Source organism: Rhopalosiphum maidis, chromosome 1 (assembly GCF_003676215.2).
Source record: "Rhopalosiphum maidis isolate BTI-1 chromosome 1, ASM367621v3, whole genome shotgun sequence".
In the NCBI taxonomy this organism is placed as follows: Eukaryota; Metazoa; Arthropoda; class Insecta; order Hemiptera; family Aphididae; genus Rhopalosiphum; species Rhopalosiphum maidis.
Window position 1 is genome coordinate 58,285,317 of NC_040877.1, and position 19,519 is coordinate 58,304,835.

General features: G+C 29.2%; 1 protein-coding gene across 1 annotated transcript; it reads right to left on the reverse strand.

Moving 5' to 3' along the window:
• Positions 1–1,242: 1,242 nt before the first annotated feature.
• On the reverse strand, positions 1,243–10,138 carry LOC113549657. Its single transcript, XM_026951054.1, has 3 exons — positions 9,030–10,138; positions 6,212–6,370; positions 1,243–4,440 (listed from the first exon to the last, which is right to left on the reverse strand). Exons 1-3 carry the CDS (start codon positions 9,487–9,489, stop codon positions 2,396–2,398), a joined length of 2,664 nt encoding a protein of 887 aa, XP_026806855.1. The 5' UTR covers positions 9,490–10,138; the 3' UTR covers positions 1,243–2,395.
• Between the last annotated feature and the right edge of the window lie 9,381 nt (positions 10,139–19,519).

Below are 19,519 nucleotides of genomic sequence, written 5' to 3' on the forward strand. Positions count from 1 at the left end.
ATATTTCCATATTTTAATATATACTATTTAAAATAAGTTAACACAAACTAATCATTTATACACATTTATTTCAACAACAACATTATATTTTCTTAAAATAAAAATAATTATAATAAAAATTCACAAACAATATAATTTTAAATTAATTCCACTTTAGGCCTAAGTTTTCATTATTAACGACGGTCTAGTATTTCGTACTATAGTTTAACATAATTATAATAAACAGCCTACCATTTAAATTGATTTTAAACAACAAAATATTTTATTTTATATACGTTTTTAATACATAATTTAATAATTTTTAAGTTTAACATCGCTTTGGCACCAATCATAATAGTACATACATAATATAGGTATATATATGTAAATATTATATATATTACATTTAAATAAAAATAAATAAATTTGCATTATATAAGTTTAAATTTGTGTATAGTTTTAATGAAATTTCAATGTTCTATAGATTATGAGATATTGAGATGAAAATTCGGTAAATTAGTGGGGTGATCGAATTTATTAAAAATCTAAAAATTGTAAACATTTTTTCTAATTATTGGCGTATAAGTAAATTTTTTATTTTATTATAATCAAATGTTACAATATGTAGTTTTACTATTGTATTAAATTAAAAAAAAAAATAATGATTTCCATAGACCATAATACTTATGAAACTCATCATGATACCTATTAAATTTGATAGATAATATATGCATACTTAAATATATACCTATGTATATAAAAAATTATTAATTAAAACATGAAAGTATTCGATCACGATTATTATTCAAATGATTATGGCTTTATAATTGGCTTTAAATTACGATGTAGTTTTGATACACATTTTATGTTTTGTTAATATACATATTGTTTTAAGTAATAAAAGTACTAAAAGCAAACAAATTTTTTTAGATTTTTTATTGTTTTATTTTTGGAGTCAAGCAATTTTTATTTCTTAAAACAAAATTATAAATATTTTATGTTATAATCTTAAAAATAACATAACAGTATAATATTGCATACAACTTTGTCAAGCATAATTAAATATTTAATAGGTACCACATATACATCAATACCTCTATAAATATATTTTTTTTATAATTTGTGAATATTTTTCTGTCTGAAGAAAATTGAAATGTAAAATTAATAGCTTAAACAATAAATATATTTTATACTCTTTATTATTTTGTTAAATGTTTTGATTACTATTTACAATATTAAATCATATCAAACCAAATAGCATAATAAATGGTTTTTAATGATTCTCTAATGTTTAGTATTTTTATTTTAAATCATTTAAAAATTATTTTTTTATTTTTGATGCGGATTTGTTTATTAGTGTTATGTCTTCGATATGATTAATATTATCATGTTTTCTATTGGTATAGTCGTATTTTAAATACAATTTCACAACCCTTAATTTTCGTCACAGTCTGTTATTGAATTACTTTATATTAATTATATTTTATACATTATTACAATTTGAAACTTATTAACTATATAAAAAAAAAAGAGTAGGTAAATAAATATTGTAAAAGACCTGTGGCCTATGATTGTATAGAGTTATATTAATATACTTATTGTTAAATTAAGTGCTTTGATATTATAATATTTATATTTTTGTTAATGGTGATGTTTTCAACACAAATTAAAACAGATAAAATTTCCTTTTTTATTTATTTAAATTGTAGTCACGAAAATCACCCTTTGCTTTAATATTTTATTATTTATACTATATTTTCTTGTTTTAAGGAGTAAACTTTATTTCATGTAATTTATTCGAAAGTGCATTTTTCAGTATTTTATACAATAAAAATAAAATATGTATTGAGTTTTTTTTTTGAAACCATTATACTTAATTCGATAAATGCTGACAATAAGCGTACGTATATAATATATATTTTATTATTGGAACTTAATCATAAAGTTTTTATTCATAACAATATAACAATTGGATACCTACGTGTGATTTCACTGAAACAATAATATTTTGACAATGGATTTGAATCTATATTTTGATAATTTGATGTTATCATTGCGTTATCGTCTGCATATTGTAGGAAGACTTGTACAATAGGTTGGTACTTATATAATTTATAATCACATAATACTCATGATTCATGAATTATATCAACATTCAATTTTTTGTTTTATGGTAAAATTTGTCGACTCTCAGCGACATCTGCAATATTAATGCATCGAAAACGAATTTTTAAATATACCTATGTTATAAACTTATAACAAAACTTATTTAAGAATCGTTAAAAATGTTAGGTATATAATATATACTACATAATATATATATATATATATACATACATACATACATACATATTTATATAATATAATATATTATGTACTACATGCAAGCGTTATACACAACCACTCAAGACACCAATCAGACATTCATACCATAAAAAAGCATTGGGTTTTTAGAAGTCTGCGAGACCACCGATGAAGGTAAATTATGTTCGACATACTCTTGTTGTTGTTGCTGCTGTTGCATGTGTAGTCTACCGCTAGTTGCAACTCCTCTGGTGGGAGATGTTTGTTTGAATTGTGTCGCCGGATGTTCGTCAGATGGTTGGAAAGCATGTGGTGGTAACTGCGGTTGTGGTAACTGTTGCTGCTGCTGCTGAATGTTGGGCGGTGGAGGCGGTGGTAACTGGTAGTACCGAGTGGTCGATATCGCAGCCGTCTGAGTGCCACGGGCGATAACAAATTGTTGGCCATGATGTATTCTGGCATGGCCGTGTTGAACGATATACTCATTAGGGGGGTGTCGGATTTGAACCTGTGGCTGCGGTGGGTGACCGATAACATTGGCGGTAGTGGTGGACGCAGCCGCGGCTGCTGTAGTCAACAGGTGCACCTGAACCGGTCCGACCGTCTGGTATGGCACTCGGATGGTCTGCTGTTGTTGGCCATGAGTCACTCTAATGATAGATCGTTGCGACGCGGCCGGGTATGGTGGAGGGGCCCGTGTATCACCCTGGATCCGAGAACGGACAGCCGCTACTGCAGTTGCTGGATACCTGGGCACAAAGTCAGGTTGAACATCGAGTGGCGGCGTCTGAAGAGCTGGGTCACCATAATAAGACCGTGGACGTTGCGGTGGTTGCGGGTTGTTCTTGATGGTGATCTGCGCAGAGAACCCGGACCGGATGCCATGCACTTCCGGACGCCGGTTGAATCCGTAATCGTCGTTCTCATCATCCTCGTCCTCTGTTGCGGTCGCGGTGGTAGTGAGTGGCATATACCGCTTGCGGATCTTCTCCAGACGGCCTGAGTCCTGTTGCACGAACGCCACAAGCTCTTCTTGTCTGTGCGAGCTGGGAGCTTGAGTGCCGGCCACCACATCCGGTTGCGGACAATGCGATGGTTGCGATGCGCCTCCTGCTACCGATCCACCGGGGACCGGATGCACGTTGCCTGTGACGCAAGCAGTCGCTAACGTAGACAGGAAAGGTTTGCCACCAGTTGCTGACCGGACAGCCGCTCTGCTACTGACAGCCGAGTGACCATCGCACAGGTCTACTCCGTCAGCTTTTCCAGTCGGATCACTATCAGTCGTCGATTGAATGGCTGATGGTAGCAGGGGTTGATCATACCGGCCGCCACCACCACTACCACTGCTCAATAATTCTGTGAGTTTCTTGTACGCCGGAGTAGCGACGGCTGCTGCTGACGGCGTCACCGAATCACACTGCACTAATACAGTGTAAGCGGTCCCCTGTTCTTGCATGGGACCCGGTACTTTCTTGGCCGAGTCATCGGCATCATCATCGCTATCACACGTCAGCCGCCTGATCTTCTCGATCAAAGATATTTCTTTGGAGTCACCGACGTTCTTTTTTTTCGTGGTATTCCGCCTTAAAGTACTCCGTTCTATGGTTCGCCTAATGAGACTGTTCGACGTATCATCGTCATCGTCGTCGCTGTGCGGTTCGCTTTTGAATCCTCCGCCACTTAAGCCACCGTTCATTGACCGACTATCAAACGCTCTGAGTGACTCTTCCGTGATTAGATATTTGTTCAACAATCTCGCGTCGTCTGTCTCCTTTATTCGAGTTGGTGGGCACACGAACTTTGTGGACGGAAACAACTGCCGTACTGCGGAATTTGGGTTTCGGTTGTTGTACAGCACAGTATTGTTACCACATTTAATCATTACATACCCCTCATCCGGGGTAACAGCAGTGGCACCGGTAACGACTTTTGCATCTTCGGTTTTGCAGGCGCCATCAACGCCGGTAACATCCATGGGCCCGGTTTCTTGCACGATCTGCCTCTCGGTAACTGTCGTCATGGTTATTGTTTCAACGATGCACCGTGGTTGCTGACCTGTACTTGAATTTGTATCACAGACTGTGTTAGTTTTCGACAGCTGAAGGGCAGATGCGTTTGTCGGTGGCTGTTGTTGCTGCTGCTTTTGTTCGTCTTCTGCAAATAACATAAAAAATCGATTTAAGATTTTAAAACATAATATAATAAACATATATCTATACACTATCATTATCATAATATGCTATGTTCAATATCAGATAAATCTAGACTTAAATATCATAGACCTTTGAATTTTATTTCCTCAGTAAAATGTAATGTATAACCATTTCAAATCTCAAAAAATAATAATTTTATTTGGAGAGGTATAATAATAAGGCGTATTACATAATTATTTACTTTTTGATCCTTTTGAAGGGCATAATTGTATAAATAAAAACAATTACCAGTGTCCAGTATCGATAGTATAAAGAAATTAAATTTTTTAAATTAAATATTTCCTTAATTTAATTATTAACAACGGTAAATCAGATTTAAAAAAGTACAGCATTATATTACTATAGTGAATCACGAATAAAGATAATCTTAATTACAACTGTAATCAAAATATTGGTAATCTTTAAATGAATAAATTTTAGTAAAAATTATTATACCTACTACTTAAATAAACTTGAAACATTTAAGTAAAAAAGTAGGTAACAAAAATATAAATATTATATTTATAACAAAATAAAATCCATATCTTAAAATATTGAGTACCTACCTACCATACCTACCATATATATACCTACCATTGTATACCTTATCCCACGTATAAACGTGTATATTCGAAGTTTAGGTACAAGAAGTGTGAATTGTTTTATGTATAATTCACGTAAATAAAATAAAATATGTTTGATATTGGCTAGTGACCATAATACATGACATGTGTTATCATTAAAAACAACATTTATTGGGTACCTAAATTATATTCCTTACTTATATTATATTACTTAAAGCTTATAATAATAATAATAATAATGTTACAATCAACGTCATCATCGACTTCCTTACAATTATAAATAATAAATATATAAAAACATATTTGGATACCTAGTGTATTATATATATCATAATATATTATATTATCTTATCTATTTAATAGAACAAATATCAATAAATAAAACTACGAATAAAAACAAAACCATTGCCTAGAAAACCAAATTAAATTATAATGCTATTCTGTAGATACCTGTAACGTTGGTTGATTATTCATAGTTAAATATTATAATTCGTAGAATCGTTTATATTTATTTATACCGAATATAATAGTATGAGCTACTATTGACTACTATAATTATATTATTATAAAAGAAATTTTAAAAAAATTTTCGAGAAAAAATTGAATTTATACTCAAAAAATGTAAGCTTCTATTTACCTGGGGACCTGAGGTCCACTAATATTCGATATCCATAAACCAAAGGTTCTTTTTCTCTAATTTTGGACCCAATCACTAGTGAAACCCTACACCGATTTCTAAATGGTAGGGTAATATAACTTCAATATATAAAATATAAAGTAGGTACATTATACATAATACATATATTATTTTTATTGTACAGAGTTAATAGTGAATAAAATTATAAATTATATTATTAAAATACTTAATCACTTATCTGTGTATTAAGAATTAATTTGAACTGGATTTACTCACTCTTATTATTAAGTTATTAAAAGTTATATTTTTTTCTTCTTAGTTGTATTTTAACTAGTATTATGGATTTATTATGGTACCTAGTTTTTATATTGGATTTTGTATAATATGTTTTATGTGAGTAATATTATATTGGTATGAGTAATTTTGAATAATATAGGTAATATGATATTTCACATAAAGTCGGATTTATGTTTAGGGTTTACGATACACAGAATAATATAAATTATACTTACTACATGACCGAGGTAAGGAAGAAAGTTCATGACGATTTTTTTGATTATCCTCGAAATAAGACGTGGCGTTGACATTAGAATTATATGGTGTAGCGATATGCGTATCGCTAGAACTGTCCATCACATCCGAACCATATCTTGTAGCTAAATCATCATCTGCTACAATATTATTTTGATATTAATTATTTGTTTTGTACGATTTAATTTTTAGTGTTTTCAGTAATGTATCATAATGTTATCTATTCTGTTTTGAAATAAAGAAAATAATAATTTATAATGTTATAATCTATAGGCTATAATAATCACAGTATATAGGTATTCGTATATAATAATATATCCCATAGTTTTAAAATTATTAAAAAAATATATATTTTTTGTATATTATAATCTATCAAAATAAAAAAAATTTTATTAGATACAAACAATTGTAAAGATTACTACCAATTTATGCATTTTACATTTTTACGTATCGTTTTCAATATTTTACTTAAGCAGTCTAAAGATTTATTTTAATATAAAAATGTATGGTAAGTATTTGTAAACCTATATTATATTATATTAATATATTATAATCATTTTATCACTTCAATTCTTGTTCAAGGTTGCAAACGTATTAATTATAGGGTTATGCAATGTCTATATTTGTAGGTATTTTTAAATCAAATAGGTTTATTAATATTCTATAGTTTTTCTTTTTCATACAGTTGTAATAGTAAATTCAAAGTGTGTATATTGGATTTTTTTATCAAACGCTTTATTCAATTATCGCTATCGCTGTGGTTAATTAATTTAATAATGGGACCATTTAAATTTAATGTTGCTTGGTGAGATAAGTGTGTTAGAGATAATGTTTAATGTTGAATCTTTATGATCCAAAATATAAACATAAATTATACGTATTTCTTGAAGTTTTTACCGTGAGTATCTATAAATTAATAACTAATATCTACATAATATTAACATGATGTTTTACGCATTACACTACATTTTTCTATACTACTGTCACCATACCGTTGTTAGGGAAATAATGGAACTACACGCGAGTTTTAATAATGTATTAACAATTAACTTGAGTTGTTCTCCGATAATAATTTTAAAACATATTTGAATTTATTATGAAATTTATTTAGTATTCTGATAACGAGTTATGTAAGCGTTACGTACTCACATAAACTATCACAAAATATCGAAAATATTTCTTGGTGAAATGTAATTAATCGCATAGACCTAAACGAGTTTCAACATATATGGATTGAATTTTACACAAATAATAATTTTTAAAACAGTTTTTATTTTTTGTTAAGTTAACTTTGGATCTTTCAAGTAATATTTTAAATTAATTATTTAAAAAAAAATATTTTAGTTAAAAATTCAGAAAAAATCTTGTATTTTTAGAAACTTCGGTAAAAAAATGCATTAATTTTTTTTTTGTATAATTCTGACAAACCATTCAAATATGTTTAAAAATTATAATCTGAGTAAAATTCAAATAATTACGTTGAATCTCCTGACTGAAATTGGAAAACTTAATATATCTTTGATATATATTTACATAATAATATTATATATGTTTTTAAATGCAAATTCATTTGAATTAATAACTTTTAATACATTTTCTTATTTTAATACTATTTAAAAAACATGTTTTCATAGATAAATTCTATTTCACATATCAAACACAAATTTTAGACGTTATTAAATTCACTGGTTTTAGAAAATAAAACATATAAAAAAAACATCTAAATCTATTCAATAGTTAAAATTTATGACATAAAAAGTTTTTGTTTAAAATAATTTAATATAAAATGTAAATTGAGAATGAATTAAATAAAACAGTCGATCAAAATGAATAATGAAATTAAAAAATTAATTTTTCGCAACAATAAATTATTATTATTATTATTATTAATAATTAATTAATTATTTTGGTATTATTTGTAGTAATAATATTGGTGAAATTAAAATAACCAAATTGAGGCACTAAATATTTTAATAAAATGCATGTCATTGTAAATTTGATTTCATAAACAATATTTCGATTTCAAATATACCTATTTCGTAATGAAAACAAAATTGAAGCAATGGTCTTCAGAATTTAGTTTATTTTCCAATAATCGAAGAGAAAATATCTAAAAAATAATCATTTGATACTAATATATTATAACCTTTGTTTTAAATAGGGTCATAATAACTATAGTACATTTGAATATTAATAATCATAATGATTCGTATTTTGTTGGATGTATAAGTAATTTATTACTTTAGTAGATACATATATAAAAAACGATATTTTGGCATAGCGTGTGAAGTTTAAATGTTTGATAGTATTGGATATATGATAAACGGTCTTGATTTATTCTAACAAGGATTCAAAAATCATGATTATATGTTAAACCTAAACTGACAGTGATATTTTTAAGATATTTTTTAATACATTATATGTATAACTTCAGTACCATTTTAAATGATCATTATAATCACAAAAATATTATCTGTATATATTTTATGTAAGTACAAGTATATTATAAATATCTATAATAATACTAAATGCTTAAACTTATCAAATTCCACACCTTCCATACTTACTATTGACTATGTAATCATAAAAAATAATACTCAAGTTCAAATTCGTATTTAATTAATCTGTAGCAAATCTCATTGTATGGTGCAAATAAATAAATGCATTTTAAGCTTTTTTTAATTTATAAAGGACAATATTGTATGCATAAAATATATATTATTAAGTGTTCTATAGCTGTTAGTTATAATGAAAACAACTTTAGCCCCGCGGTCAATGACTATTGATTATTGTAGTTACCATATTTCAAGTGGTCCAGAGACGGCGGTGGTACGTGTCTGGGACAGCCGTCCTTGTATCCATCAGGTGGACTGAGCGTGGCTGGCTGTTCTTCGTACGGGTCGAGTGGTGGTATGCCCCGACCATCGTCATCGTCAAGCCACGGCTGAAAACACGATTCGTCACCACAGCTGCATGGCTGCTGTGACCAAAAGTCAAAGTCCTCCTCGTCGAACTCGCAGTCATCGTCCCGGATGACGATCACGTAGTCCGACTCAAAGAATACGTTCAAGCTTTCGTTGAACTGCACGTGCCGCTTATGCTTGCTGGACTTGGCTGCCTTAGAGCCACCGCTAGTCGCTGTGCGTTTAAGTGCCGATTTCTTAGGTCTCGGCTCACCTGTACCATTACATTGCTGTTGTTGTTCGTCTGTGACAGACGATGGCCGCGGCGGTTCATCTTTCTTCTTCTTCTGTTTCATGACTTACCGGCGGTGGTCGTCAATCGGCCTTCGACTTTGCGTTATTCATGATTTCGTATTCGTCAAATCGATCAACAGTCGCCGTAGCTTCTGTCACTGTCACCGTCGCCGTCGTCGTCGTCGTTTTTGTTGTCGCCACCGCCACCACCTCCGCCACCCCCGAAGCTGCTGTCGCCGTCAACGACGCCGTCGTTGTTCTCGATTTCGCTACCGTCCTGCCAGAATCCGAACGCCTTGTCGGCGATGGTCACGGTGAATGCGACATTGGATCGTCCGCACATACAATGCGCAACGGTGGACCGAAGGGCGAAAGATGCGACGACAATAAATTCACCCGAAATATCGACACTCCTATCGATCCGCGGTGGCGTTCTCAACGACAACGACGGCGACGTGATAATAACGGCGTTCGGTCAAAGTATATATTTATGATAATATAATATTACTTCCGACGTGCGTGCACGCGTGTGTGTGTGTGTGTGTGTGAGTGAGAGCGTAAGTGTGTGTGAGTGTGTGAGTGTGTGAGTGTATGCGTGTGTGTGTGTGTGTATGTGTAAGTTAGTATTTGTATGTGTTTTTCAAGCACGGGATCGTGGCAAACGTGAATGAGCGCGGCGGACTGCGTTTAGTCGGAAACGACTCGGCGGCAAATCAGATGGCGTACAGGTCGATAATGCCGAGCACTCTCGTTACGGGCGCCGCGACGCACCCCTCCCCCTCCCACGACTGCTACCCAACCCTTATACGTGGGATCGCGCGCGCGTGTAAGAGCATACGCAGGGCAGCAGCAATCCTCCGCGCCACCTGCCGATCATATTATGTGCATTGGCATTACATCATATTATGCGCGTGCGACACACCGATACGACGACAACTGCTCCGGAACCCAATTTGCCGTATGCCCATGACCAAATATGACTTTATAAATCACCATTATATTATTATTATAACCTGCCATCACGATGATAATAGGTATGTTTATTATACTTACCGTGAGTTTCTTGATTGTGTGAAGTCTACGTAAAGATGACATCGACAAAATTAAAATTTGACTACCTATACGTCATATTATTACAATAGTGTTCGTGTTTTATTCAAATTTTCTGTTAAGTCTACTTTAAACATTATATATTATATAATTTCGATCGTAGGAATGAACCGGCATTGAATTGCCACGACGTCCAAACGTCCTTCGTTTTATTATTGAATTGCGGTGCATTTCCGCTTTAGGACGTCATTTTGAGATACAACAAGACTCTATTATATCGGTGTAATGTATTAAAATTTAAAATATAACAAATATTCTAATTATTAAGTTATTATCCATATAATATACGTAATTGCACGCTGTACAAGGTGTGTAGCGTGTAGGAACCTAAATGCTTACCTGCACTAATTTACAATTAATAATGTGAAAGTTTAATCATCGTAAATATTTTACTCAATGTATATGAGATAACATAATTGCGTATTTGTTGTTGTAGACGAGAGACGAGTAAATAATTTGTCACAAACTTATGAGTTATAATACATTATTTAGCTTTCCAAGTATTATATATATATTATATCATATATGTATCTATAAATACTTTTTCTGTTACTCTATAATACCTACCACAGTTTTATCCATACATAGTCAGTCATTTTTAAATTAAAAAATAAAATAAAATTGTTAGCATAATATCTGCACAGATTTTTAACACAGTTCTTTGGATTATTTTGACTATATATCAAATATGGGTCAAAAATGATTTCCAATTATCGTGTAATAATAATTTTATTTTATTTAACCAATGGTAATCCGTATAAAAACAAAAAATATTCGATTTCCATTTGCTGAAAACCAAATCTCTACGAGAGCCTATCTTTAAAATGCAAATTTTTTGAAATCCTTTTTTATTGCACATCTAGAGTTTTTATACTAATTGCAATTTTAATTGCACACTTAACACTATCGTTAAAGGTACTAGGACAATGTGTCAAGATAAGTACTATGAAAAAAGTACGTCTGTTCACCATATATACCTACATAGAATACTACTTTAACAAGGAAAAACTAGTTTCGCTTTCCATTGACAATTCATATATTATTATTTTTTTATTACCTAATTAGTTATTTGTTTAATAAAGTACTTTTATAATAGTCATGGAAACACATTTTATAACGAGTAGAATCATTTCTATTTTTCTCTACATGCATTAAGTTCAAATAATTATGCGGTTCATTGTTAATTTGATTACTATATTTAAATTATATCGCAAAAACTATCAATTTTTAATAAGTGATTGGAGAAAGAATCCGGTTGAAGGTCAATAAATTAAGCTATATACTTACTATACAATATATATAATTACTAAACACTATGAATCATTTGGTTAAAGATAAACTGCTACATTTTTAAAAAAAAAAATAAATGGATAATGAAAAAATATATAAGAATCAAACATAATATTATTAAATAACAATATATTATTATATTATAACATATTATACAGAGAGTATAAAGTGTTAAAAATAATATTGTAAACTCTATATCTATTATATATATTCCAACATTTCCAACACTAAAAATCTGTGCTTTGTAGTTTGTACCTTTACGCTACACGCCTGTAATTATCGTTATTAAACTTAGAAAAATTAACTATAAAAAAATAAAATGTATGTTAAAATATATTTTGAAACCGTTTGTAAATCATAATGCAAAATCCTTTAAAATTTTCAATATCAAATCTATTTTTTATTATTCATCGGCTGTCATAAAATCATAAGCATTTTGATATAATATTACCTTTTATAAAGTTTTACTTTAGTGTTTACTTAATTTTTACGATTTTCTCAGCCGATGATTTCCTTATTATTTCCTTGGCTATAATATATATATATATATAAAATATATAACTATATTATCTGATAATAATCGTTGTAGTGGAAATATAATACATAGACTTATATTATACATAGTTATATGGAATTGCGTATAAATGTTCAAATCGAAAATATTTATATTGATATTTATAGAAAAAAAACTAAAAAAATATCAAAAAATTAATTAAAATATTTTGAACATTTTAACATGTATATAAAATTATAATATAACATTTAATGAAAATTTCAAGCATTTACGGTTATTCCTTCGTGAATTACAATAAAATAACAAAAGTCGTTATTTTACAGACGAATATGCGTTGTCGTAAAAATTTAAAATTCAAACGTTCATAAAACTTTAATTTGACTTTTCAATAGAATTTTTTTTTAAATATAAATTGGTTACAGAGCCTTGTATTAAATTTTTAAGGTATGAATATTAAAAACCTTGTGAATGTTTAACTAATTCGTTAAAATACTACTACCTTTAACTTTCTTTTTTATAGATTTACGCTCAATTTTTTTTTGTTTCTATAACAAAATTATAATTTATAACGAATCTTGTATTCAATCCAGCTTTATTAGTAATTAAAAAATAAAAACTAAAAACAAATTTTAATTGTCAATAAATAGTTCAAAAAGAGAAAAAATATTGAAAATTACACTATATAAAATAAAAATAAATATTTAGTAAAAATTTCTAATTTTTTATGCAGTTTATTTTTGAATAATAAATAAAGAAATTAATCAATTTTGCCAATTAGCATAAAAATTTCTGTTTTCCAATTTAAAAAGTCTAAAATACAAATATCTAAAAAGAAAAAAATAGTTGTGTTTCTATATTTTTAAAATTTTTAATTTCAATATGAAATATTTATTAGGAACATTGTATTAAATTATAAAACATAAGCTATTAAAATTTAAAATTTAAGATTTAATGTATATTTACTACAAAATTCTTGTTTGTAACTTTTGTGATTTTGATGAATTTTGTAGAAATTTAAACTTCGAATGCATTTAAAATAAAAGTATGCCTGTGAATTTTAATAATTTTATACAGATATAGGAACCACTTATTTGGAATCTTGTATAACATTTCAAAAAATGTTTTCTCTACAAATTATTTTTTATCGACATCTAGAAAAAAAAACATGAGAATTGGTGCTAGAAAATGTGAACCAAGGATGGAAAAAGCCTAAATACTATGTCACTATGACTGTAATACCGACTGTCGTGTATATGTGAGAGGTGATCAAGCTTTTTTGGGTCGTGTCAAATTTTTCCAATCAAGGTTTGAATTTTTTCACGTGTCCAAAGGAAATTATATTTTCTAAAAATAAAAATAAAGTTACAGATTTACTATATAATTTTATTATGTATGTACACATTTTTTGTAATTGTAATTTTTTAAATGTGTATTACAATTTGTTTCTTTGAATTTCTTATAACCAAAATGTTATAAATAGCATAATTTTTAATTATTTCAATATTTTTGCTTATCATTGAAATTTAACAAACGTATCATTTTGTTTCGTGTGCCTTAAGTTCGCCAACCCTGCTATATACGTATATCTATAAGACTATAACTGTATACGCTATAAAGATTCATTCGCAAGCGTGAATTTATAAAACTAACGCGGGAGGGTACTTTGTTATTCAAAAGATGTCTTTAGGTTAATGTGGTTTAGATTTTTTCGTCGATTTTATGATGAAAAGCTCCTTTGATTTTAATTAAGTTATTGAGAAAAATTTGGTATTGATTAATTATCCATGTTGATAGGTAAGGCAATATCGTGCCATTACGCAGTTATACAATTTGCATAAACCATAGTGCTATTTTCGGGAATTAATTTTGGAGAATTTTTAATTTTTTCATTTTCATTTCAGAAAAGCGGCAGCCATTACTACGTATGCGTAAGTTAATATTCGTAGTAAACTTATTATTGCCGTATACCTATAATAGCAGAGAACATTTTATCTTCTTTTTTATTAAATACACCATCAACATTAAGCAACCTAGCTGTAATTTGTAACAATGAAATAAAAAAAAACAAAATATTAAATAAATATAATTATGAAATATATTATACTACTTATAATATATACCTTATATTGTTCATATCAATACTAAATAACAGATTTAAATTAATAAATTAGATATAAAGAATTGTAGTTACGTGCATACCTATAAAACTATAATCACCATGTTATTGAAATAATAGGGCTAATCGTTAATGACCTTTGTATATTTTGAAGTCATGCTTTAAATTTAAATAAAAGGATTACCAACCGTATATCAAACACTATTATTGGCAGACTGATAGATTTTATGTACAATTTAAATACATAGTATTTTAAATAGAAAAGGTTATATTATAATAAATTAATGAGTAAAATATATTTTTAAATTACTCACTGTTCAGTTTTTTTTTCATAGATATTCATGCAATAGGATCTAAAAAAATTATGTACCAACTTTGTATTATGAATTATTATTGAATTAATACTGAATTAAAACTTTAAATGTTAATTTTCATCATATTGTTTTGAAAATAATAAGAACGTATACAACAAAATGCATCACAAATATTATACCATGATAATTACGCATAATATATTTACTTATAGGTTTTATTAACTATTTAATAAAAATAAATAAAAATATTTATTCGTATTATGATAATTAAAATTTATCAAAATACATTTTATTATAAATTCATTAACATGTATATTTGATATACATATACCTTAAATATTCTTGTTTTGTAGATAAAACAAGGTACCTATTTAAGAAAGCACTTTCACAATTGTGTCATTTTCAAAAAACTTATACTTATACAGGTATTTAAAACTATATATAAATGGTTCAACTCATTTGCGCCGGAAATCATTTATCGTAGCCCATAATATGCGCCCAACTGAAAATAAACGGAAAACTGAAATATTACTGTTTATTGTAGCTATAAAATCCAAAATAATAACTTATTATTACTGACATTACTTGTGTTAGTCAATATTGTAAAATACCAATCAATAAAGAAAATTCTATGTAATTTTTGTGTCAGTTTCGTAAGCGTGTATTCTAGTGAGTACTCCTAAGTAATAATATAACTTAATATAACTATGTAATTTTAGTAAAAAAAAAAAGTTATTTTATTTTTATTTTTAAATCACTTGAAAAAAAATTGTAATATGTAACGCATATTGCATAATATATCAAAACTGACGATTTAAAAACAAAGATAACCGAAATTAAAAACATTCATAACCATGAGTCGAAAACAGTAGATAGTTTAGTTTATGAACGTTCAAGGGTGTTATAAAAGAAAAGCATGTAAATACTAGGCATATTTTTCCGAATTTTCTAATTACTTATTTAATAATTATAATATGTCATGGAAAGATGTATATTTCTAGCATCGATTTAAGCTAAATTTCCATCTGAATTATATCGTACTATAAATTGTATTAAATCATTTAATAACACTTTAATTCTCAATTTTATTTATCTCACCTTCTAATAAGCCCAATAACGAGTTTTATTAAAAATTTTAAATTAATACAAGTGAATAAAACCAAGACATAGAGACGAAAAAAACGAATACAATTGAATTATAAGATGTGGAATGAATTTAAAGAAAAACATTTGCATAGTGTTCATACATTTCGAGGAATTGATTTATTATAATTAGTTAAAATAATTGTATTATAAACGTATATCATTTTTATTTGATCATTGTATAAATTATTATTGTGGATTTTATTAAAAATAATAACTAATTGCGTAGAAAGATTATTTCTTTATAAACGTTTATTATTTCGAAAATTATTAGCTTTTTTCAAATTTTTCTTAAACGATAACTGATGTTACATACAAAAAAGTTTCACTTTGGCTATAATCAAGGAGATATGTTTTTTACTTTTGGCACCACATTTCGGTAACTCTCAGATTATAAATGGACTACACAGAAACAAAAAATTTGATTCTAGTATAAATAAGAAACAAATAGAAACAACAAAATTAAAGTTATTTTTTATAAACTTATACCTACATTTTCCTGTATATTTGATAAAAATAACCGAATTAAGTATATGTAAATATGTATAATCTTTAATAGTTGGCTAGTTCATAAACGACTGTCATACATTGTATAATTTATTTGTAAATAATGAAGTAGATACTCGTATACTCGTACATATCAACAGTGGCATAACCAATAGTGATCAGAGGATCCGATGTCACCCTGGTTCAGACGCTAGAGGGCCCAAAGTATTTTTTCTTTTAATAATATACTGTATGAAATGTATTTTAATAATTTGAAGTTTAAAACATACTATTATCTATACAGTATGTGCGGTATTTTCAGCATCTTTAAATTGAACTCTAAAAAATTGTTCATCTACAGTCTTGGACTACACCACCTAACTTTAGATCAATCTAGTTACCAACATTTTAAATTATCACATAGGACATCTTTTTTTAAATAAAAGTTGTAGGCGATATAACTTAAAAAGTTAAAATTCGGTTGACTGGCTGCTCACACACCCTAGGCTGCCACCATAGACACACCTATTATAATATTAAAAAGCATGTAAAATAATTTCTGCAAATAAGCGAACACTCCTTAGCCTTTCGGGTAATTTATTCTTGACATCGAGGGTCAGCATGCCCTCGACAAGTAACAACCATACTACGCTTGGCTACGACCATTTACCTTATGTATTATTGGGAAATGGTATTTTGCGCCAATTTTATTACCTGTAATTTGCGCCATCAATAGGCAAATTTAAGTACGTTTGTAATTTGCGTCAAAATAAAAAAATATAACATGTATCTAAAAATTAATTTCACTAATTTGCACCACGACAGAAAATGAAATAGAATATGTAATCTGCGCTTTTACTTCAATTGTTAGAATTTATGTATACTGCTTATATACATTTATTTATACAATTATAACTATAATATGACTGAATTTTATATATTGGAATTATACATTTTTTAATTACTTTTAATAATTTTCCTAGAAATATATAACTATTAAAATGAATTGGATTAATCAATATATTAATCAATAAAAATATTTTTTTAGTTATATTATTTTTATATACATTTATTTATAGTTATAATATGAGTAATATGACTGATTTTTATATGTTTTTTTAACTACAGGAATTATAGGTACTTATATTTAATACTATTTTAAATAATTTTCAAGAAATGTATAACTATTAAAATTAACTTGATTGATCAATAATTAAAAATACAATAATATGTTATTTTGTAAAAAAAATTGTTTAGTTATTTAAAAATGACGCAAATTACCAAATAAATGTTCAAATGTGGTGCAAATTACATAAATATTTATTTTCTTTGGGTTGTTTTTGGCGTAAATTAAATACGCCCGTATTAGTGGCCTTGCTCTTAATATCGCTTCCAACATCGATTTCCCAGCCTTGACGCCGTATTGGTTTTCTGCGACATTCCCGGAGGATAAGAGGTGATCTCAGAGCTTGTCTGTAATAAGCTGCTTTTCAAATAGTTTTCCGATTAAGTTTAGCATGCATAAAGTAACTATAGGCTGATGGTTTGTCCCGCACCCTTTCCAGCTTGTACAAAAGTATGAAACGTGCAGTTTCCATTCTTGTAAATAGAATGAGCTACGGATGTAGTCATTGTACATCGAGACGAAGCGATTCGGGTGTAGCTTGACCACCGCCTTCAATACTTCGTTGGGGATGCTGTCTGGCCCTGATACCTTGTCGCTTGGCTATCATCTCGTTGTAGCTGCCACTTCATTAGGTAAGAACCAAGCACGCTCCAAGTCCTTACAGTGGATGGTCTTGCCGCTTTAGGACTAGACGAGAATAGCGCGTTAACAATGCCATCTAGTGGTTCCGGCAGATCGATTACCGGGATTGTCTTTTTTTGTTTGAGTTTTTTACTACGATTTTATACGGGAGTCCCCATAAATCGCTGTCCATCAGATCACAAATTTTCTTACACGTTTCCTCCTTGACTGCGAGGATGCCTCTAAACAGAGTCTTCCGTTCTCTACTATAAAAGCCTTCTTTCTACATGGAGTTTATTTCTCCAATTTTTTTCCTCTTGCACATTTTCAATTTTCTCACTTCACTATGGCGTGTGACAAACATTTTCGCTGCATGTATCCTTAGACATGCTGACGTCGCACACCACTATCAACCAGCTTACAGTTTATAGGTATTCTTCTTTCGCTGATGTCACTATTAGGTACGATCTGTGCTTGAGTGCCTCGATAAGCTTCGATTGGTCAAGTTTCTTGTACGCCTATTAGTTTTGAATCCGCCCCTGATGAGGCCGGATTCGAGGCATACCGACATACCGCGACTGTACACTATATGTTTATGGAAGTTCATAGATTTCTCCTTTATAAATGACCAGCCATCTACCTGACTTGGTGCGGATTGTGACACAAACGTAAGGTTAACGTGAAGCTAACGTCCTCCATACAAACGTTAACTTGTTGCCAAAGTTCCACACTATCACTCCAAAATAAACTGAGAGATTGCCTAGCGCTTTAAAATTTCCGTCTTCCTCTGAGTTACCCCATTTGTGAGACTTTGAGTTGAAATCAGCTACTACAACAGCAGGGTTAGGTAAACTACTTTCTCCCTTTTAAATTTAAGATTACCTATACCATGTGATAAACTTAGATTACAGATGGGTATTAGACAATTTGTTATTATTCCATTCTAAATTCTGAAATAACGCATTGAGTAAAAGAACTACGCGGTACAATTTTAGGTTAAAACGAGAAAAATCTTAATATCGATAACTATTGTCACATATAGCCATAAAGCCATAATTTCTATAATGATTTTATAGAATTGTATATTATAGTTATAAATGTATAATCATAATATCATAATATATAAATGCCAAATTAATGAATGACACATTAATACGTTATTGGCAATTTAAATAAACATAACTACATAAGTAATACATAACTCCTTACTATATAAACATAACTATTATATATTGTGTGTTTCATAAAACACCCACACGCGTTACATTTAACTTTCAATAACGTGTGATACGCTCATCGAAATCCTTTCATCGTTATAATAATAAGCCCAATCGTTCATTTGCTCTATAATTACAATTATTGCTATTATTAC